The following is a 20,660-nucleotide window of genomic DNA, read 5'->3' as shown; positions in this document are numbered from 1 at the left end:
CAAAGAACCAGCTTTTTGTTCCACAATTTTTTCCTACTGTTTTTTGGTCTTCAAATTCTTCAGATTTCTGCTCTTACATTTATTTCCTTTTTTCTGCTTGATTTTGGTTTATATTGCTCTTCCTTTTCTGATTCCTTACAGTGGAAGCTTAGATTATTGATTTGAGACCTTTCTTCTTCTTCTTCTTCTTTTTTTTTTGGTGAGGAAGATTAGCCCTGAGTTAACATCTGTTGCCAATCCTCCTCTTTTTGCTGAGGAAGATTGGCCCTGGGCTAACATCCGTGCCCATCTTCCTCCACTTTATATGTGGGACGCTGTGGCTTAATAAGCGATATGTAGGTCTGCGCCCGGGATCCGAACCTGCAAACCCCAGGCCACTGAAGCGGAGCACGCGCACTTAAACACTATGCCACCGAGCCGGCCCCTCTTCTTTTCTAATTCTAGATTTCCTTCTAAGCACTGCTTTGGCTGCATGTCAGTTTTTTTATATGCTATATTTTGATTTCACTCAGCTCAAAATATTTTAAATTTCCCTTTAGACTTCCTCTTTGATCCATGGATTATTTACGATTGTGTTGTTTAATTTCCAAGTGATTGAAGATTTTCCCAACAATTTTCTGTTATTGATTTCTAGTCTAGTTCCCTTACAGTCAGAAAACATATTTTAGGTTTTTCATTATTTTAAATTTGCTAAGGTTTGTTTTTTTGAATCAGGATATGTTTTGTCTTGGTGAATTTCCACATGCACTTGAGACTATGTATTCTGCTGCTGTTGGGTACTGGAATATCCTCTAATTGTGATTATGTCCAGTTGGTTGATGTACTGTTCAGTTATTTTATATCCTTGCTGATTTTCTGTCTACTAGTTCTATCTATTAATGAGAGAGAAGCACTGATGTTTCCAACTGTATTGTGCATTTATCTACTTATGCTTTCAGTTCTGTCAATTTTTTTTTTCCGTGCTTCAAATCTTTTGAAGCTGTGTTGTTAGGTGCTTGCCTTTAGGACTATCGTGGCTTCTTGAAGAGCTGGCCCTTTACAACACTTGGTGTTCTCTTCATGTCCAGTTGGTCCCTCAGCTCCAAGGCTACTTCATGTGACATTAACAGCCTCTTCTGTCCTCTTGTGATTCATATTTGCATGTATATCATCTTCCACCCTTTTACTTTCAAACTACTTAAATCATTATATTTGAAGCGAGTTTCTTATAAACAGGTTGAGATATTGTGATTTATAATAAGAAATATATATTTGGTCTTCATCTGTTTCTGGCTCACAGCTCCTAAAACCCTTGGAATTTCCTAAGTGATGAGAGCAATCCATTCACATCTAGTGTAATTACTGATATGTTTGAATTTAGGTCTAGCACTTTATCATTTTGTTTTTTTTCTTTGTTCTCTCTAGTTTTGTTCCTCCTTTCCCCATTCCTGACTTCTATTGGGTTATTTGAACTTTTTTTCAGTATTCCATTTTAATTTATCTATTATGATTTTAACTATGTCTATTTTGTATAATATTTTTAGTGGTTTTTTTAGGGAAGTCAAAATACATACACCACTTTCACAGTCTGTTTATAATCAGTATTTACCACTTCAGCTGGAATGTCACCTCACAGCGTGTTGGCCCCTTTACCTACCACCTTTCATGCTACACTTGTCTCACACCTCACGAATCCACTGACATTGAAATCCCCACCAAACAATGCTATAACTTTTCTTTTATTGTCCAATGTATTTTAAAGAACTTGAGAGGAGAATAGTCTATGATCTTTACCATTTCTGTTGCTTGTCCTTCACCCTGGTGTTCCAGGCTTCCTCCTGGTATCATTTCCTTCTGTCTGAAGAAGCTCCTTTAAAAAGAAGCTCCTGCTCCTTTTAGAGCAGGTCTGCTGTCTACAAATTCTCTTAATTTTCCTTCATCTGAGAATGTCTTTACTTCTTCTTCATCCTGAAGGATATTTTTGCTGCATATAGAATTCTGGGTTGATAGTCCTTTTATTTAGCACTTGAAAAATGTTGTACCATTTCCTCTGGCCTCCATGGTTTCTGCTGAGAAATCTGCTGTTATGAGCTGAATCGTGCCCCCCTCCCCCATATTTATGTTGAAGTCCTGACCCCCAGGACCTCAGAATGTGACTGTATTTGGAGGTGGGGTCTTTACATAGGTAATTAAGGTAAAATGAGGTCACTTGGTTGGGCCATAATCCAATCTGACTGGTGACCTTATAAGAGGAGGAGATTAGGACACAGGTGGGTACAGAGGGATGCCACGTGAGGACACAGGGAGAAGACAGCATCTGTAAGCCCAGGAGAGAGGCCTCGGGAGAAACCAGCTCTGCTGACACCTTGCTCGGACTTCCAGCCTCCAGGATGTGAGACGATACATTTCTGTTGTTTAAGCCGCCCATCTGTGGTGCTTGTTATGGCAGCCCCAGCAAATGCACACACAATGTCATTTGAATCATGTTCCTTTACAGGTGAGGTGTCTTTTCTCTCTCTGCTTTCAATATTCTTCTTTGTCTTTAGTTTTCAGTAGTTTGATTACGATGTCTGGGTGTAGATGTCTTTGGCTTTATGCTGTTTGGGATCAGCTCAGTTTCTTAATCTGTAGGCTCATATCTTTTGCTAAACTTGGGATGTTTTCAGTATGTATTTCCTCAGATATTTTTCCAGCAACACAGTTTTCCCTTTGCTTCTGGGGCTCTAAAGAAATGGATCTTATACTTTCTGTGGTGCAACAGACCCTGAGCTCCGTTAATTATTTTTTCAATCTTTTTTATTGTTCAGACAGGATAATCTCTATTGACCTATCTTCTAGTTCATGGACTCTTTCCTCTGTCACCTCGAGTCTGCCCAGTGAGAGAGGGTTTGTTTGTTTTGGTTACTATGTTTCTCAGTCCTAAAGTGTCCATGTGGCTCTTCTATAGCTTCTATTTCTTTGCTGGTACTTCCTACATTTCTGTCTGGTCTAAGTGCTCACAACGGCTCATTCACGCATCTTCACAACAGCTCTTTTGAGTCTCTGTCAGATAATTCCAACCTCTGTGACCCCTCATCTTTTGTGCTTGCTGATGGCCTTGTCTCTGCTGGTCAAGACTTTCGTGGGTGCCAACAGTTCTGGTCTGTAACATTTTGAATGCCACCCTGAGACTGGGTCCTGCCTCCACCCTGTGGAGATGCTGGAGTTTCGGCTGCAGTCTCAGTGGCTCTAGTCCCAGGTCCCCCCTTTTCCTTCACTGTGTCCTCCACGTCGCTGTGCTGTGCCACCAGTGGTGCATCTGGGATTGGGCCGGTGCGCTGGTTATGGCACGGGTGAGGGCCAGGTCCACACAGGCCTGGGGGCTTATAAACACCTTTGTAGGTGGCTTTCCAGTACTTTCTAGATCCCTGACTCCTGGTCCCTTCCAGGGTCCCCCTTCCTAGCCCTTGAGCCAGGTTCCCCCACACCAGACCCAGTGGATCCAGCATGTTTAGCTCAAGTGGCTGACTTCCTGGGGTCCCCAGACCCCAGCCCTGTCCAGGTGACAGCGTGTGGGGTGGGACCTGTGGAGGCACCTCCCACAGTGGTTTTGATGACCTCCCTCCTAATTCTGGTCTCTGGAGACCCCTCCCAGGGAAATGCCAGTGGGAATCTCTTTCCCCCAGGGTGCACAGACTCAGTAAAAGGAACTGTTGGCACAACGTGTCCCTTCTGGAAGTGGGAGCAAACAGTGGTACCAAGTGTGAGTTTCATCCTAAGAGGGATGGAACACTGGAAGGTTCTAGATGAGACAGATGTGCCCTGCAAGTTGAGCAGTTTGGCCACAGGGTGGAGAAGGAGCTCCAGGGGCTGTGCTGGCCGTGGAGGCCAGTTTGGAGGCCTGTCTGGGGCTGGTGGAGGACACTGAGTTGGGGGGAAGCAGCAAGCGAGAGAGGAGTAGGGACGGGGTGGGGGCGCCAAGGCTGTCCTGCCACTTGCAGGGGCAGGTTTTACATCTTCTCCCCCCGCCCCCAGCAATGCTAACTGCCAGGAGTGAACTTCCTCCACACCTTCCTCCATGGTCCACAATCACACACATGGATTTACTCCTATACAGAGCAGCTGTTGTTTGTCTGTACAGGATGAGGATCACACCTCAGTAGGACTTGAAACACTCTGCTGCCCCATGGGGACGTCTCGACAAACGACCCCGCAGACAACACCCCAGGTCTTTCCTCCCAGGGCGCATGTCTGGAACCGAGGGGTACCAACAGGTGGCCATTTGGGGTTGTGGGGGTGAGCTTGGACATGCAGGCGGGGGCGTCCGTACCATGTGTGCAAGGCTTGGAGAGAGCAGTGCAGGGGGAGATGGGGCAGGTGGGGCCACCGTGCTGATCCAAGATGGCAAGGACACTACGGTCAGGCTGGCCTGCGTAATTATGGAGGCGTATGCATCACAGTGGGAGGGCAGGACTCACCCCGCCAATGTTAGCTTGACCTAGTCACTTCAGATTTAACAGAAGGTGTTTGGGACTCTTGCAGGCCTGACCATACTTCTCCCTTAACAATCAGCCTTCTGAACCATCTACTCATGCTCATCCACATGATCTGGACTTGCCCCAACTAATGGCATGAGCAGTTGGACAGTGGCCATCCTTGCAGAGGGCAGTGCTGGCTCAACGGGCATGCCAGTTTATCATTATTTATCAACTACATTTTAAAAGCCATTGCCAGATTATTTTTCAAAAAGGCCACAGCAGTTCACATTACCTTTCTCCCACATACTCACCAGCATGGGGCACCAACACCCTTTACAATTTTTGCCAAACCAACAGGCAAGAAGTAACACCTTACACCTTGCGTTGGTTCCCATTCGACTCCTAATGGGGCCAAGACCCCATCACCCGGTGGCCACTTGATCTCCTCTGAGTGTCTCCTCAGGTCTTTGTTTACTTTCCCTATCAGCTTTTGTCTCTTGCTTATCAATACATAACAGCTCTGTCTTAAGGATCTTAATCCTTTCTCCCTCACATGTGTTGCAAACATTTCTTCCCCAACTATCTTTGTGGCCGCCTCTGCTTCTGCATCTCAATTGGGGCAGGTGGGCAGGCGGATGTGTGGTGACCTGCAGTGGCCTGCGGTGGCCCTGCCCCACTGCCCCGCCCAGCCCACCTCCTCGTCCGCCACCGCCTTCCATGTTTGTACTGGGCTTGCTCCTGGGTGACTCCTGGGTTTGATGTCTCTTCCTCCATCACGCTTCTCCTCAGGTGAGAGGAACAGAAACTTGTGAACCAGAGGCAAGACCACGAGCCGCTGACCCTCCCAGCCCTGACCCACCACAGCCGCCCCTCAGGACTGTGTGGGGCGGACGCAGTTGCTGCAGCAGCCCAGACCCACGACTGCAGGTCCCCATGAGAGGCCAGCAAGGGGCAGGAGCGCGTGACAGGGCTTCCAGCTGGTCCTAAGGTCAGGACTCAGGCGACCGTGCACAAGCCGTCCCAGCACACGGTGGCAAGTACGCGGGCCACGCTGGAGAGTGCTCGTGTGGCCTGCAGGGCTCGTCTACAGACAGAAACTTTCCCGGCAGCCTCGTGTGGGCTCTAGGCCTGAAGGGCAAGGAGACACATCATGTCTCAGAAGAGCACAGAGGACGCTTGAGTCACGTGTGACTCTGTGGTGAGTGACTTCATAATTGAAAGGATGTGGACAGGCACTTGCTATCTAATCAGAACTCCTACAAGCGTTATCTATTCACGTTGGCAACACTGTCTCTGTGCCCCGGCCCCAACCCCGTCTGGGATACCCTAGAAGCAGCTGGAGGCTGCAGGGTCATGTGCTCCCAGGGTGCTGGCATGTCCACCCCACAAAGGACTGCTTGCCTCCAGGTCCCTGGTACCATGTGTCTTCAGCCACGCCTCCCACCATCCCCAGTCTTGGTGGTCCTGGATGTGCCCAACTGGCACCTGCTGCTCTGTCCCCAGGCTACTGGACCGGGAGCCACCAGGGTAGCCACACCTGGCTGTGCCCAGTGGCAGCTTGGCCACCGAGGGGCGCAGCACTGGGCACACCTGGGGATGACTGAGGCTAAGGGTAGCCAGCTGGTCCTGTGGTCACTTCCTGGCCTCCCACTGCGACCACATGCTTACCACCTGCACAGAATGGTCTGAGGGGCTGCGTGGCCCTCTGCTAGGTGCCTGGGGGTTGGGGCAGAGGCAGCAGGGGGTAGGTGTGTCTCTGCTCTCACCCCCATACCTCCCAGCCCCTTTCCAGGACCTCCCAGCCCCGCAGCCGTCTTAAGGACCTGCTCTTCTCCATCCACCTTCCTGGACCTGTTCTGACAGCCCCATCCCCAAGCCTCATGGAGTGTGTCCTGGGGCAGGAGAGCCCCAGCCCCCAGTCTAGGCTGGGCTGTGCAGGTGGCCACCACAGCAGCAGCCTCAGACCAGCAGGCCCAGAAGCTCCTGGGCCCAGAAAGGTAACAGACGGTGCTGAGAGAGGAGACCCATGCGCCGGCAGCAGCAGAGGGTCAGATTTAATGGTCACTCTAAGGGATATCGTACATTGTTCAGAGCCTGGCACACGCCCCCACCCTACCCTCGGCCGAGAGCACAACCAGGTGTCCTCAGACCCAGGCTCTGCAAAGGGGGGCCTGCCCCCGAGCCCCAGCTATATACAAGAGAGCCTGCCCCACTGGGCACAGGCAAGGCTGCGGGCCCACAGTCCACCAGCTGCTCAGCTCTCGGGCCTGGGATGTGGGGTCCAGGCCCCAGTGCAGCATGTGGTGGGGTTCTCGCCCACCGGGGCCCAGCCCCGGCAGGCCCCCACCAAGCCCCCAGGCCTCTGCACTAGGGGAGGCCTCTAGCCCGCAGCCAACAAAAGCTGAACTGGACAGCAGCAGCAGAGAACCGGGTGGGCGTGGGAGGACGGGGAGCAGGCAGGCCCGGCTCAACCCGGCGCCTCCTCTGAGAAGGGAAGGTGCGCCCTCCCCTGCTGCGCACACCCCTGCCAGGCGGTGCGGCTGAGGTCAGATGAGCGGGGTGGCAAGAGGAGCGCAAGCACGGAGGATCGGGGACTCGGCCGGGACAGGGCCAGGCCGGGCAGCCGGGTGACGCCAGCCCCACAGGCGGGCCTCCCGGTGCTGGTGATCAGATACGCAGGGATGGGGGCTGGGGCTGGGAGCAGAGAGGATCCTGAATGCGTGCTGGGCTGGTCATCTACGCTGTAACTAGTAACGCAGCACTTAACTAGTTAACCAGTAACACTGCCTCCCTTTGAATTGTTTCACCGGTGTAGAAAATTGCACTTATTTCTATGAACTCCGCAGAGGAGCCGCCCCAAGGCCGCAGCCTCCAGGCGAGGCCTAGGCCCAGTCAGCGCCTGGCTGCTGAGGCCTGCCAGCCGGGTGGCAGAAGCTCCCCCTGAGCCGGCGGCTGTGGCCTCTGTGGCCTGTGGTGCAGTGAGGACCCGACCCCGAGGAAACCTGAGTGACGTCTGAGGGGCCCTGAAGGGTGTGAAGACCACGACCCACACGGTCTGGTGCGGACGCAGCGGCCAAGCTCCAGCCGCCAGTCCGAGGAAGCGGCCGGGTGGTGGCCTTGCCCCTCACAGAACGTCCTCGAAGTCCAGCAGCTTCGAGTGCTGGCGGCTTTTCCACAGGCGGTACAGCCGGAAGTCAAAGTAGGTCTCAATCATCTGCTTCCCTGGGGCAAGAAGGGACAAGGCCGGGGGCTCAGGCCGCCGCCTCTCAGACCCCACTGCACAGGCTGGGAACCAGCCCCGCCAGCTCACCTTGGGCCGACAACTCCAGCGGGGACTCAAAGGTGACCCTGTAAGGGGTCATGAGGCTCCTGAGGTTCTGGAACAGCTGCAAGGAAGGGTGGGGCTGTGAGTTCAGGGCAGGAGGAGAGAGGAGTGGTGGGGGAGAGGCAGGGAACCCCACAAGAAACTGGGCTCGGGTATAGGGCGTTTCTCTGGAAGGATTAAAGAAAAAGGAAAAGCAACCTAAAGAGAAATGGAGACTTCTGTCAAGCTTTTTCACGGGTCTGGGGTCTCCAAAAACCTGGGGTGGGTTTTGGGGTCCCTGTACCTTCTCCCCATTGGGGTTCCCCAGAATGTAGCAGCCCATGACGTGGATGACATTCGGCTCTGGGTTGACTTTGCTCATTAAGCGGCTCAACCGCTTCCAGAAGCTGGTGGGAGAGAAGCAGGTCATACGTGGTCTCCAGCCCAGGTCTCCAGGTGTGAAGAGAAGTGGGCCAGCCCCTAGGTATGAGGAGGGGCGGGCCAGGCCTCCAGGTGTGAGAAGGGGTAGGCCAGGGCCCGAGTTCCCCAGGTGTGAGGAGGGGTGGGCCAGGCCCAAGGTCCCCAGGTGTGAGGAGGGGCGGGCCAGGCCTCCAGGTGTGAGGAGGGGTGGGCCAGGGCCCGAGTTCCCCAGGTGTGATGCGGGTGGGACCAGGGCCCAGGGCTCAACTCCAGAGACAGGAATATCATGGCGAGCGGCTGTGGGGGCAGGGTGTACCAGTGGTCACTGCCTCCAGCCCCTCCCCCCCCAGCCCCCAAGGGCAGCCCTGTCCACTTACTGAATCATGTCCTCTTCCTTCTCCACTTTTGCAAAAGTAGCCACCTTGTTCTTGAGCAGGTACAGGTGTCCTGGACCACCCTGTAACAGACGGTGGTTGGCCGGCAGGCCCTCGGACACGAGGTGTCTGTGTGCTGCTCCCCCCCACCCCATATCTGGGTGCGTGCACATGCACACGCACGCACACCCATGGAGGTGGCATCCTTGACCACCCAACTCCTGGGCCGAAAGGGACTGAGCCCCACCTGGCAGAAGATCAGCATCTTCCAGATCTTGGCTCCCTTGTGGTAGATGTTCAGCTTCTTCTCTATCTCCTCTGGAGAAGGAGGTGAGTGAGTGCTGCCCCCAGCACCCGCCACGTCCTGCATGCACCCCCAACCTGGGACTAGAAGACAGTGGGATTGGAGGGCACATACCCAGGATGTCCTCAAAGGTCGCGTGCTCGTGGTCCTGGACAGACACAGACCACACCCACGTCAGAGTCCCTCTCAGGCAGCATCCCCCCTCCCCAGGGGAGAGAGGCAGGGCAAACACTCACGTAGAGGATGGGGATGATGGAGGGGTCGTCTCTGCGGATGATGGTGGGGATGTACTCAGCTTTGGGCACCTTGGAGGAGATGAGCTGGGGACACACGGGAGCTGATCAGGGCCCTGCTGCCTCAGAGCCGAGGGGAGCAGAAGTCCCGTGAGGTCACCCCCATTGCTGGGCAGCCCACCGTGGAGCTCCACCAGACCCCCTCCCTACTGAGCAGCCCACGTGGGGCCCCATGAGACCCCCTCTGCTAGGCAAGCCTTGGTGCAGCCCCTGAGGCCTTCTCCTTGCTAGGCAGCCTGCGGTGGCTGTTCTGATGCTAGGCGGAGCCAGTCAGGCTCCCAGAGGAAAAGGGACCCCCCACAGCAGCCCAGGACTGGCTGGAGAAGCCTTGGGGTGGCTCTCACCATGACCTTAGGCGGTAGAAAGCCTTCAGTGTTACAAGCCACAGCCTCCAGCCCCTTCTCAGTCTCCCAATCCAGGTCCTCGAAGGCTTCGTCCAGGGTGCAGTGAGAGCCCTGCAGGTCACTACCTGAGGAGCAGGATAGGCCACCTGCTCAGACCATCGGCAGCACCTCCTGTCGGGCTGTGACCCCCAGAGATGGGCGGTAGACAGACCTGGCAACCCATGCCCTGGAGAGTCCCCCAGGCCAGCCAAAGACCCAGGGTGGGCCACAAAGCCAAGCCAAGATCACTACCAGCCCAGCAAGAATGGCCACTGCCACCGGCCAGAAGCTGCCAGACTGGAGAGGCCAGTGGCCCCGGGTGCAAGGCAGATGGGAGCCAGCGCACAAGTGGCAGCCCCAGCCCGGCATGCCCGTGCCCGGGACCAAGGAGGACTGAGCACCACAGCACCTGCCACTTGGGCCTTCCGCAGTCGGGGCAGCACACAGGCCCAGCAGAACAGAGCTCTACAGGCAGCCCTGCCCAGCACCGCTGCGCCCTTAATTAATTCTGCCCGAGGTTGGAGGTGCTGGAGCGCCCCATCTCACAGACGGGTAAACTGAAGCTGGGAGAGTAGAGGCGCAGAAGCCTAACTGCTAGGGCAGTGACCCCCCTGTGGAGCACGGGGCCTGGGGGAGCCTCAAGGGAGGTGGGCCGGCCTGCCCCGGGCACCTACTGTCTCGGGAGTCGTGGGAAGTGTCGGCTTTCATGGGGGTGGGGTCGCTCCAGGACCGGCTGAAGCTCCGCTCGCGCCGCTCGGCGAACGCTGCAGTGAGAGCGAAACCAGTCAGCGAGCGGGCCGGGGGCGGGGCCTGACGGGGCGGGGCCCTCGGTGGAGGCGGGGCCTAGAGTGGGCGGGGAGCGGGGGGCCTCAGTGGAGGCGAGGCCTGGAGCGGGCGGGGTTAAGGCTTCGGTGGAGGCGGGGCCTCAGTGGAGGCGGGGCCTGGAGCAGGCGGGGTTAAGGCTTCGGTGGAGGCGGGGCCTGGAATGGGCAGAGGCGGGGCCTGAGTGGAGGCGGGGCCTGAGTGGCCGGGGCGGGGCCTGGAGTGGACCGGGGCGGGCATCCGCAGAGCCTGAGTGACATGAGGTAGACTTGGACTAACGGTGAGGTTGGCTCCGCGGGAAGAGTAGAGGCAGGGAGTTCCGGCTCTGGGAGTGGGGGTGCGCGGCTAGGAGCGAATCCTGGATGCTGCGGTGAGGCTGGTGGTGGAGGTCTGTGCTGTCAAGACCAGGCTAAAGGGCGGAGTCAGTGGCCCGGGGCGGGGCCAATGGGGTGGAGCCTGGATGCTGGGGCGGGGCTCGGCCTGGGGGCGGGGCTCGGGGTGGGCCTGGGGTCACGGGGGGGTTCCGGCGCAGCAAGCAGCACGCGAAGCCCTGGCGGTCAAGAGCAGCGCCGCCCCCGCCCCCGCGTCCCCGCGTCCCCGCTGCGCGCCCGGTTCTTACTCTGAGCCTTCACCCGCCGGCTGCCGACCATGCGCAGGTGTTTGCGAAAGTTCCTGGGGGAAGAAGCACGGGGGGCTGGTGAGGGCCCGAGACGGGGTGGGCGGCGCCCCGCGTCCCCACGCTCCCCGCCCGCCACGGCCCCTGACGGCGCCTGAGGCTCTGCCTTCGTCCTTTTCGGTGAGAGATGCCGTCCTTGCGCTCTACGCTCTCCCACTGGCCCGTCGCCCACCCAGAGGCAAACCCCGTCCAGTCCCTCTCCTACAGAGGCACTTCCAGGGCTCTGGAAGGACCAGAGCTGTGCTGCCAGGACAAAGGCACGATGGTCAAGCCTTCTCTTGCCGCCTCACCTCCCCATCCCAAAACCTCTGTCAGTGACCTCCTGCACTCAGCCAGCCCACCTCCACTGCCCACCCCTCCATTCCCTCCTTGGGCCCAGGCACAGTCTGAACCCTGCCAGCCTCCCTCCCCAGTGGTCAAGGGCTCCTGCTTCCTGCACTCAGCCATCAGGGAAGCGCCATTGTCTGCACCACCCCCAGGTAGGCTGGGGTCTGCAGAGCGCCCCCACCCCCCAGTGTCCCTGAGCCACCTCAGAGGCAGGTCTTCTTTGCCCCCAACTTTGTGCCTTGCCAAGGCCCAGTGTCCAAGATGGACAGACAAGCTCCCTGGACACATCTCTGAGGCGGAGACTGGGAAGGGTAAGCCTTGCTGCTGACCCCACACCTCTTGGCTTCAAGGGCCAGAGAGAGACACCATGGGCCAGCTGGCTGCAGTTGAACTGTCAATGTGCCCCCAAAGCATAGGCCTGGGGGATTCAGGCCACATGACCTCTCCTGCCTGCCGCGTCCCCAGAGCAGGGCCAGGCCAGTGGTCGCCACCGCCCTTCCCCCATCAGGTCTGCCAGGGCCGGGTGGGCCCAGGCCAGACCAGCACAGACAAGAGACGGACCCTGGTGGCGAGTGGCTGGCAGGCCCTACCTCTGGATTACAGACGCGGAATCATTCTCCCGTTTCCGGCGCTTCCTCTCCGCGTAGCCCCTGAACACCCTGGGAAACCGCTGCAAGTCAGCACTGCCCTTGGCCGCAGGCAGAACGGACAAAGACGTGGGGACAGAGGCACGAGCACAGGGCCCTGTGGGGCATCCAGGGCCCCAGGCCAGGCAGAGGGTCTTGGCTTGCCTTGCCCTGTCCTCAGCCCAGCTCCCAGCAGGCCCCGCTGTGGCCTTGGTGCTTACTGGGACACAGCACTCCCTCACAGTCAAGGCCCAGGTCCCTGGCCTGCCCAAACCTATTTGGGGGCAGGAGGGCCCCCCAGGGACAACCACCATGCCCTTAGGCTCGAGGTCCCACAGAGTACTTACGAGATGCTGGAGTCGTGGCGGGAAGGGGCAGCGTGAGAAAAAAGATACAATGAGCCATGATCCCTCAGCCCTCAAGCCCCCCTGCGGTTGGTTCCCTTCTTGTCACTAACTCGGAGAGTCCCTCACAGGTACCCCAAGCACCAGCAAGGCACTGGCTTCACTGTGGGCCAGCCTCTGAAAGGGCAGTGGACGCTGAGGTCACCGCAGCCCATGCCTCCAGGTGCTGTGACCTGGTCAGACCGGCACAGAGGTCTGACTGTGCCCTGCCAGCCCTAGAGCCAGCAGCGCAGATGGCAGCCCCAGCTAGCCCAAGGGCGGCAGTGAGCTCCCCAGGGTAGCATGTAGGGAGGGAGCTTCTTTGGTGTGGGGGACATTGCAGCAAAGGGTGGCTCTGTGGAAGGAATCTTATGAGAGAAAACCCATATGTGTGTGGAAGGTAGAGAAGAGCAGACCCCCCAGAGACCCCTAAGCTGTGATCACCTGAGGGGCACAGGAAGCACAAGGAGGCTGCTGTTTGGGGCATACGTGGGGGCAGAGCGGGGTCATGGGCTGAGATGGGGCAGTGACCCAGAACCATCCCCATTGGCAACTACATCAGCTGCAGCCTCGGGCCAGGTCCCCAGAGGACAGGATGGACAGCCTGGAGGACTGTGAGGGATTGGAGGGCTGGGGGGGCAGGGCAATGGGGAAGGGAGGGTTGGTGGGGGTGGGGGATGGCCGTGGGAGCGGGGAGAGCAGCCAGACCTGCCTCCCTTCAGAATGACGTCACTTCCCGCAGATCTGGCGGACATGGGTACGTGGGGCTGCTCAGGAGCAGCCACCCAGGTGGGCCCAGAGGGCAGGAGAGGATCCGGGAGGAGTTCCTGAGCACCAGCAAGAGGCCCCCCGGCCCAGGCCCGCACAGTGGCCACACGTCAGGCATGCGACTCACGCTTGCATAGTTGTGGTGGCTGTCTGGAAACTGAAGAGGTTTTCCTTGGGGAACCAGGTGCGGACGGGTACGTCATCTGGAAGAAACAATAGCAGTGACAAGGGTGGCCTGGGGGCTCCTGAAGCCTTTCCACCCACCTGTCGGGGAAGGGGGTGCTTCTGCCACAGCCCTCAGAGGAAAGGCACCAGGGTCCCCCAGCCCTCTCCCAGGTGGGAGGAGGCCAGTGCAGGGCCAGACGCAGCATGTGCCTGCCAGCTGTTCAAGCCGAGTGAGTTCGCGGCTTCCTAACACTTGGATCGTCTGCTCCGTGCCCCGTTTGGCTGCCCACAGCTGAGCAGTATTTCTCTGAAAGCACAGCCTGTCTCCAGGGTGCTGGGGGAGAGGACTCACTGTCTCCCTCTGGGCAGGAGGGGCAGGGTAGAGACAATGGCTGTAGCCTCTCCTGGGGGCTTTGAGGCCTTTTCTGCAGGCCTGACGCTCTGGTGTCCGCTCGGCCAGACCTCCCTTGCCCCAGACCCTTCCACCAGGGTAAGGTGGAGACCCTCACCAAGTATGGAGACCACTTTGCTGAGGGCTGCCCCTTCCCAAACTCGAGAGCTCGAGTTTGCTCTCTGTCACCCTGAGCCCGGCCACAGCCCCCTGCCATCAGGGGAGTCCATCAGAGGAGCATGAGGTCATGGAGGTGAACGGCCCACATCCCAGGCCTGTGCCCTGACGCCCAGGTGGCTGCTGACTTGGAGGCTCAGGAAGTATCCTAGGAGGACATGGCAGCTCAGCTAGTTAGAATTCTGCTCTTTAGGAGGTGACCCCAGAGCCAGGAGGCATGGGGTCCCAGGGAGGCCTCTTCCAGACACAGCCAGCCTCCAGGCCTCCCCAGACACCTGCGCAGGTCCCCAATCCTGGGGAGGAGCCCAGTGGCTGGCCAGGCCCCAGACAGCTATGTGGCTCCTGAGGTGAGTGGGATCCCCACTTGGTGGGCCCCAGGGCAAGGACTGTTCCCCAGGACTCCCCAAAGGCAGCCTGATCTTCCAGTTAAGCCATGTTTTCTGCCTGCTCAACCCTCAGGATCCTCCCAAGCCCCCTTCTCCAGGAAGTACTAGCAGGGCCAAAGCCAACCATAAGGCCTGACATGGGGCATGAGATGTGTCAGCAGGACTCAACCTGCACGCCATGACCTGAGCACCTTCCACCTGTCCAAGCCTCACAGCGGTTGCTGCTGGTAGACCCCAGCACCAGCACCGTGCCCGAGCCTGCCCGTGCCCAGGACGAGCCCCCTCACCAGACACACGGTCGACGCTGTACATCCTCTCCAGCTTCTTGCGGCGGCTGGTGGCCTCAGGCAGGGGTGGCTGGTCCAGCCCAAAGGCCCGAGGGGAGGGGCTGGGGCCAGGGGCCAGCTGGGCGCATCCGGGACATTCTTTGGAACCCTGGCGGCTGCCCGCCCAGCTCTGGCAGGGCCTGCTGACGTCCTCCCGGCTGCTGCCCGGGCTGGCACGCAGGGGCTGGCTGTGGTGGTGGGGGTGCCGCTCCCGCTGCCGCCGCCCCTTCACTACGGCCAGCTCTATCGCCTCGGCCTCCGGACTGGGCAGCAGGGCTGGCTCCCCGGAGATGGTGTACACACGGGGCTGGGGGCCCTCACCGGCCGGCTTCCTGCTGACCGCCTCCTCCGAGAGGCTGCCCTCATAGCGGCCGTTGGAGACCAGGGAGAGGCGGCGCTTGTTCTGGGGGGCTGGCTGCATCTCGGGGGACCCGTCGTGGCCAGAGTAGGCGTCAGCCAGCAAGTGGTCTGGGGGTGAGGCGCCAGGTGAACTCGCAGCCCACCCTGCTCTCCCAGTCTCCCGGTGCTCTGAGGGCAGGGAACACCCGGCAGGTGCCTAGCCTGGATGTGGGGGGCTGGGGTGCTCCCCAGCCCTACTAACCAAACTCTAGTCCCTTCTGTCTTCAGAAATGTGGTTCCGAGCTGTGCGTTCCTTCTAGAGGTTCCCACTTCCCTCCTATCTGGGCCCCAGACCCCTCGTGTGCGTTTGTTTGTGTGTGTGTGCGTGCATGGCGGGGGCGACAGGCTGTGCTACCTGTGGGTGATCTGGGGGGGCAGGAACAAGCAGGCCACCTCCCAGCCTGTCACCGCACCCGTATGCCCAGTGCCAACTTCTCCCCTCCCCCCCACCAGCTGGCCCCCAGAGACAGTAGTGCCAGCCCTGGGGGTGCCAAGAGGCCTGTTGCCATGCCAACGGCCCAGGCTGGGTAGGTGCCATGGTGATGAGTGACTCGGAGCTCCTCTTGGGGCTGTGGGCCAGGGAGGGCAGGGGGCGTGAGGAAGCCAGCTCAGCAGGGCAGCTGTCGCTGCTTGCATCCTGCAGTCCCCATGGCCTGGCCTGGGGCAGGGGCAGCATCCCCTAGGTTGGGGGGCTGTGGACGGACCCCGCCCTGGCACCGCCTCGCGTGCCTACCTGCACCGTTCCGGTTCTCAGGATGACTCTGGGACAGGTACTCGCCAAACGCTCGGGCTGCTCTGCAGGTGGACAGCGGGGTGCGCCGTCAGGGCACACAGGCCCACTCGCCTGTCCCACCGCAGGAGCCCACCCACAGCCGCACCCTCGGCATCAGCAAGAGAGGGATCGGGGGTCACCACCAAGGCACCCTTCCCACCCGGAAAGCCCAGGGCGGGCAGGTCGCAGTTCTGGGACCCTTAGGTCCCGTGGCACCTCGGCCGGACCTGCAGGCCCGGCCCCGGCCTGCTCTCTGTCCAGACCCCGCCACGCGATGTCGAGTCGTGAGGTCGCGCGACGCGCCCCCCGCAGTCTCGGGAGGGCGCACACAGGCGGGGCGCGGGGGAGGCGACGCGCGGGCACCCGTCACGGGGGAGGGGCGCGCGGGACACGCCGACGGGGCGGGGGCGCTGAGCCCGGTGGCCGCACTCACCGCACTTTGGCCGCCACTGAGGACATGGCCTCGCTCCTCAGCGCCCTCCTCCGGGAGGCGGCGGCGCCCATGGTCGGGGCGGCGGCGCATCCCCCGGCCTCAGAGCGCGCCCCGCGCCCGCCGCCTCCGCCGGGGGAGCCGCGCCGCGTCGGGGCTGGGGCTGGGGCTCGGGCTCGGGCTCGGGCTCGGGCTCGGGCCCTGGACCCGCATGGCCTCGCCGAGCGCTCCGCGTCCCGCCGCACACGGAGAGCTCGGCCAGCACCGGGGGTGACGCTCCGCCCACCGCGACGTCAGGGCCAGGGCGTGGCGTGGAGGGGCCGCCCACGGTGACGTCAGGGCTGGGGCGGGGCTAAAGGGGCCGTCCGAGAAGCCCGGTCTGGGGGCGGGGCTTGCAGGTTCGCCCCCCCCCCCCGTGACGTCAGTGCAGGGGCGCGGCTAGGCGAGACTGCCCACCGCAACGTCTGGTCTGGGAGACGCCCCGCCCACCGTGACGTAGCGGGCCCAAGAAGCTCTGCCAACCATGACGTCAGGAGCATGGGCGGGCCTCGGAGGGACGGCCCACCATGACGTCACGCCTGGGGCGCCGGCTCTGCCCACCGTGGCTTCACGGGCCCAAGGGGCTCCGCCCACAGTGACGGCAGGGGCAGGGGCGGGGCACCTGGTTCTGCTCTCTCATGCCACTTTTCTCCAGCAGGGAAACTGAGGCGGGCGGTCACCTGACCACAAGGTGCCCGGCCTCCAGTCAGGGGTCTCCCAGGCCCTCGAAGATCCACGTCCCAGCCCTGACACCTGCAGGGATCGTGGATCCCAAAGTCACAGGCCAGCAGTCCTCCCACCCCTTATACAGAAGGTCGCCCCAGGTGCCATTTAACGATCTCAGAAATAAAGTGTGAGTGTTCCACGTCTCAGGGGAGCATCTTGTGTGCACTGGTGGGAACACCTCCTGAGCGATCGGGAGGGGCTCATCCCTGGTGTGGGGGACCCCAGCTCCACCCCAGACCCGGGGTGCCCTGCCTGCCTGGCTTGGAGTTGCTGCCCTGGGTCTCAAGCCCCAGGAGAGGGGTGCCTGGGGTCCTGGGGTCCCCACACAGCGACCTGGGGGAGGGCAGGCAACGCCACAGTCACCCCAGCCTCAGGGATGTGGCCCTACAGCCCCGCTCCCGTGGGGCACATCTTGGTGTTGCTCTCTGCCACAGGACTCCGGCGCACGGACCACACAGCCCACACAGTCAGATCTACCTTTATTGACTCGCTAACTGGAAGCATCAGGGGCTCCAACATCTCTCAGTGGCCTCACTGGGGCTCTCAGGGGCTGGCATGGCCTCCTAGGGCTGCCGTGTGTGCAGGGGGTGCCAGGACCGAGCGCCCCACCAGGAGCTGCCAGTGCACAGAGACCTGAGACACGCCAACATAGCTTTGGGCCCCAGCACGGGAGAAGCTGGATGCACTGGCAGGCAGGGCCCTGGGCCCCAGCCCGGTCTCCCTAGCAGGCCAGGGAAGGGCCCTCAGGAGCTGCAGGAGCCACAGTCTCTGGGACAGGCCCACAGAAGATGCTGGCTTCAGGGCACATCAGAGCAGAGACCTCTACCCATCTTGGTCAGACAGCCAGGGGGATGAGGAGTCCTGGGACGGTTTTGGAGATGCCAGACTGGGGTCCCGATGCCGAAGTGAGAGCTCATCCTCCTGGAAGTAAACACACAGTAAGGTGGGGGTAAGCCCAGAGGGCTGACCCCGGGCTAGAGTTCTCTGGTCCTGGGCTGCAGGGCAGCAGGGAGGGAGCATCCCACCTGCTTGGGGCCCTCAGAGCCGGCTTGGCCAAGGGGCAGGGCTGGCAGCTCACCGAGTCGGAGGCTGAGTCGGCCAGGGAGCTCTGGAAGTCAGCGTACGCGTCCTGGGCGCCCTCCAGCAGCTCCTCCTCGTACTCGGTCTGGTAGTCAGATTCATCTGGGCAGAGGGAGGCTGTGTTGGTCCTCTCCCGAGGGCAGGAGCCATGCCAGGCACCACTGGAGCTCATGGCCACAGACTCCCAGGGTGGCATGGGTCCTGCCACATAGCCAACTAGGTCCAGAGGCTGCTACAGTGAGCCTGGTGGCCAGGGCGGCTTGTTGAACAAGGGTCAGGAGGGGATACTGCCACCACTGTCCTCAGCTGTGCAGGCACATGCCCCAGGAGTCCAACTCACCATCCACTGCAGCCGCCTTGGCAGGCTCGATTCGCGACACAATCTCAGCAAGGTCCGTAAAGGAGGCATTGGGGCAGGGGAGGACCTGGAAGGCCAAGGCGGAGAAGACATCTGGCCAAAGCCACTACACCCCACGCCCCCCTGACCGCAGGCCCTGACTGCCCCGCCAGGCCCCCAGCCCCACCCTCTCTGCGACCCTCTGTGGCCCTAGCCTGCTGAGGTGCCAGAGCCCCTGGAATGGGGGCGGGGGCACGAAAGATGGGCAGAGTCCTGAGCAGACCCCCACCCAGACCACCATCCTCTCCCACCACAAGCACCACTAGGGTGGAGAGCCAGAGGGGGGGCAAAGAGAGGGGATGCCAGGACAGAGGCCAGGAGACAGCTCCCCAGGGCTGCTGCCCCTGTCCTCTTCTTCTGGCCCCCCGGGGGGCGCCGGCAGGCCTGAGCAGTTGAGGGGGTGCTCCGAGGTGCTGCCGGCTGCAGGGAGCTCTGCACGTCCCATGGGCGGGGTGGGCAGAAGACAGGTCACAGGAGGGCCAGCCATCACAGGAGGGAGGAAGGAAGACAGGGGGCATCAGCTCGGGCACTCACATCACATGGCTTCATCTTGCTCGTCCCCTGCCGATCCTGTAGCATCTTCTCCAGCACACCACTTCGACCCCAGATGTCAAACACTGTCCGCCCATGCTGGTACCCCACTTCCTGCACACACACACCCGAGACCCCGTGACCAGGTGCCAGAGGCCCCGCTTCCTGCGTTCTTAGGAGGGAGGGCAGGGAGGCCAGGCAGGGGCCCTCACACGCCCCCAGCGACACTCACGCAGATCTCGTTGAACTTGCCAAAGTCCAGGGTGCGGTAGCTGTCGATGGGGGGGCGCAGGTACTCACAGTAGTCGCTGCTCTTCACCATCTCCAGCTGCCGCACGCAGCACACGTAGGCCAGGCGCGTCTGGATCTCTGCCATGTTCAATACCTGCCACCGGCACAGCCACCTGAGCAAGGCTCTCCCCTCCCCACGTGGCCCACAGACCCCATGCGGGCACAGCCACCCGCGTCTCGTGCCCTGGTCACCTCCCTCCCCCCACCCCCAAAGTGAGACACAGCTCCGCCAGGCCTGGGGGCGGGCCGGCACCCAGCAGAGGTCCTAGAATGGGTCCTGGTGCGGTGTGGAGCCTTTAGGCCAGTCCCCCTTCCCCAGAGCTGGTCCCACGTGGGCAGGGATGATGAGTAACTGCAGCCCGCTGGATTCGGAGCCTGGAAGGTGTGCCCCCTCCCCTGCCCACAGAAGGCACCGCAGCACCCCTCTCAGGGACCCAGGCACGAGGGTGTGGGGAGGCTGCACGGAGAAGCCGCAGAGAAGTGGCGCCTGCCTGGGCACTGCACAGGGGTGTGCCCTACCTTGACTTTCGTGGCCAAGGGGTTCCAGCGCTTCCACAGCAGCCACCACCCAGACAGTGCGTCGCCATAGTTGGTGAGGTCCACCTCGTCCCGGCTGCCCACATCAATGGCAATCACCACCTTTGCCCCCATCGACCTGGCCACATCCGCTGGGGAGGACGTGGCCCTGGTCACCAACTGGGACAGGTAACCAGAGCCCCAGGTAGGAGCAGAGCTGGGGGGATGGGACAGAGCTGGGGGAATAGGGGTGGAGCTGGAGCGACAGGGGTGGAGCCTGCCCGAGGCCCTGACCCAGGGAGTCTCCTCCATGTCACACCAGGGCCTGTAGAGGTGGGCAGCTGAGCGCACAGAACTGTCCAACAGGTGACAGGTGCGCCCAAGGGAGGGGCCTCCCTGACAGCAAACCCGACACCTGCAGGCTGTTAGTTCCGACTGTGGGCGCAGACGGGATGTAATTGCTCCCAGCTCCTCTACTTGGCCCTTGTTCTGAGCACTGCTGAGCTGACAAACACAGCCATATGCTGGGAGCACACAGTGCCCGAGCGTGTGCGCGGGCGTGCATCTGTGCGTGTGCCTGTTCTGTGTGCTCCAGGCGAGCCTGTCATTTCCCCTTGGCACACTCTGAGGAAAACGTGTGCCACTGGCCTTCCCGGGAGTGGAGGCAGCTGAGGCAGGAGCCAGGGCAGTCCTTCCCCGCCCACCACAGTACCTGGGAGGTTGTTGATGTAGCCGCCGTCCATTAGCAGGTGTCCGTCCTTGGGGTCACAGAGGGGGGGCATGTAGCCTGACAGGGACATGCTGGCACGCACATACCTCCACAGGGAGCCTGGGAGGGAGTTGAGAGTGGTCAAGGGGAGAGGTTGCCGGACCCTGCCAAGGGGCAGGAGAGAAGCCTTTTGCCGCCCACGGAGGGCC

At 60.4% G+C, this 20,660-nt stretch overlaps 2 protein-coding genes across 10 annotated transcripts in view; both read right to left on the bottom strand.

Annotated features, from left to right (window-relative positions):
* Positions 1-7,410: 7,410 nt before the first annotated feature.
* NSMF (NMDA receptor synaptonuclear signaling and neuronal migration factor) lies at positions 7,411-16,414 on the bottom strand. 4 transcript variants are annotated; one of them, XM_087418693.1, is made up of 16 exons: positions 16,166-16,414; positions 15,694-15,755; positions 14,523-15,029; positions 13,244-13,319; positions 12,313-12,318; positions 11,930-12,022; positions 10,956-11,008; positions 10,189-10,278; positions 9,476-9,600; positions 9,075-9,158; positions 8,953-8,986; positions 8,782-8,852; positions 8,538-8,617; positions 8,045-8,147; positions 7,747-7,822; positions 7,411-7,658 (listed from the first exon to the last, which is right to left on the bottom strand). In XM_087418693.1, exons 1-16 carry the CDS (start codon positions 16,234-16,236, stop codon positions 7,561-7,563), a joined length of 1,629 nt encoding a protein of 542 aa, XP_087274819.1. In that variant the 5' UTR covers positions 16,237-16,414; the 3' UTR covers positions 7,411-7,560. The 4 variants fall into 4 exon arrangements, with proteins under 4 accessions (XP_087274819.1, XP_014637860.1, XP_087274817.1 ...); XM_014782374.2 differs by lacking the exon at positions 12,313-12,318 and having other exon boundaries at positions 11,930-11,998; positions 16,166-16,413; XM_087418691.1 differs by lacking the exons at positions 11,930-12,022; positions 12,313-12,318 and having other exon boundaries at positions 16,166-16,413.
* A 975-nt stretch (positions 16,415-17,389) lies between these two features.
* Positions 17,390-20,660, bottom strand: part of PNPLA7 (patatin like domain 7, lysophospholipase) — an 80,927-nt gene continuing 77,656 nt past the window's right edge. For all 6 annotated transcript variants that reach the window (XM_087418672.1, XM_087418674.1, XM_087418675.1 and 3 more), the window contains 7 exons: positions 20,455-20,571; positions 19,746-19,894; positions 19,168-19,320; positions 18,939-19,049; positions 18,348-18,432; positions 18,006-18,109; positions 17,390-17,848 (listed from right to left, as the gene is read on the bottom strand). In XM_087418672.1, the coding sequence (XP_087274798.1) occupies positions 17,750-17,848; positions 18,006-18,109; positions 18,348-18,432; positions 18,939-19,049; positions 19,168-19,320; positions 19,746-19,894; positions 20,455-20,571 (818 nt within the window). In that variant the 3' untranslated portion in view covers positions 17,390-17,749. The remainder of the gene's footprint in view (positions 17,849-18,005; positions 18,110-18,347; positions 18,433-18,938; positions 19,050-19,167; positions 19,321-19,745; positions 19,895-20,454; positions 20,572-20,660) is intronic.

The sequence above is a fragment of the Ceratotherium simum genome, chromosome 29 (genome assembly GCF_057802395.1).
Source record: "Ceratotherium simum simum isolate JZ-2026a chromosome 29, ASM5780239v1, whole genome shotgun sequence".
NCBI lineage: Eukaryota > Metazoa > Chordata > Mammalia > Perissodactyla > Rhinocerotidae > Ceratotherium > Ceratotherium simum.
Note: the sequence above shows the minus strand (reverse complement) of the source record. Positions and strands in the feature narration are given on the sequence as shown.

Coding starts and splice junctions, on each gene's coding strand:
- NSMF (XM_087418693.1), bottom strand. CDS start 16,236: ATGGGCGCCGCCGCCTCCCGGAGGAGGGCGCTGAGGAGCGAGGCCATG. Junction 8,618..8,781: donor AGATGCTGATCTTCTGCCAG/GTGGGGCTCAGT, acceptor CGTCTGTTACAG/GGTGGTCCAGGACACCTGTA. Junction 7,659..7,746: donor GCTGGAGTTGTCGGCCCAAG/GTGAGCTGGCGG, acceptor TTCTTGCCCCAG/GGAAGCAGATGATTGAGACC.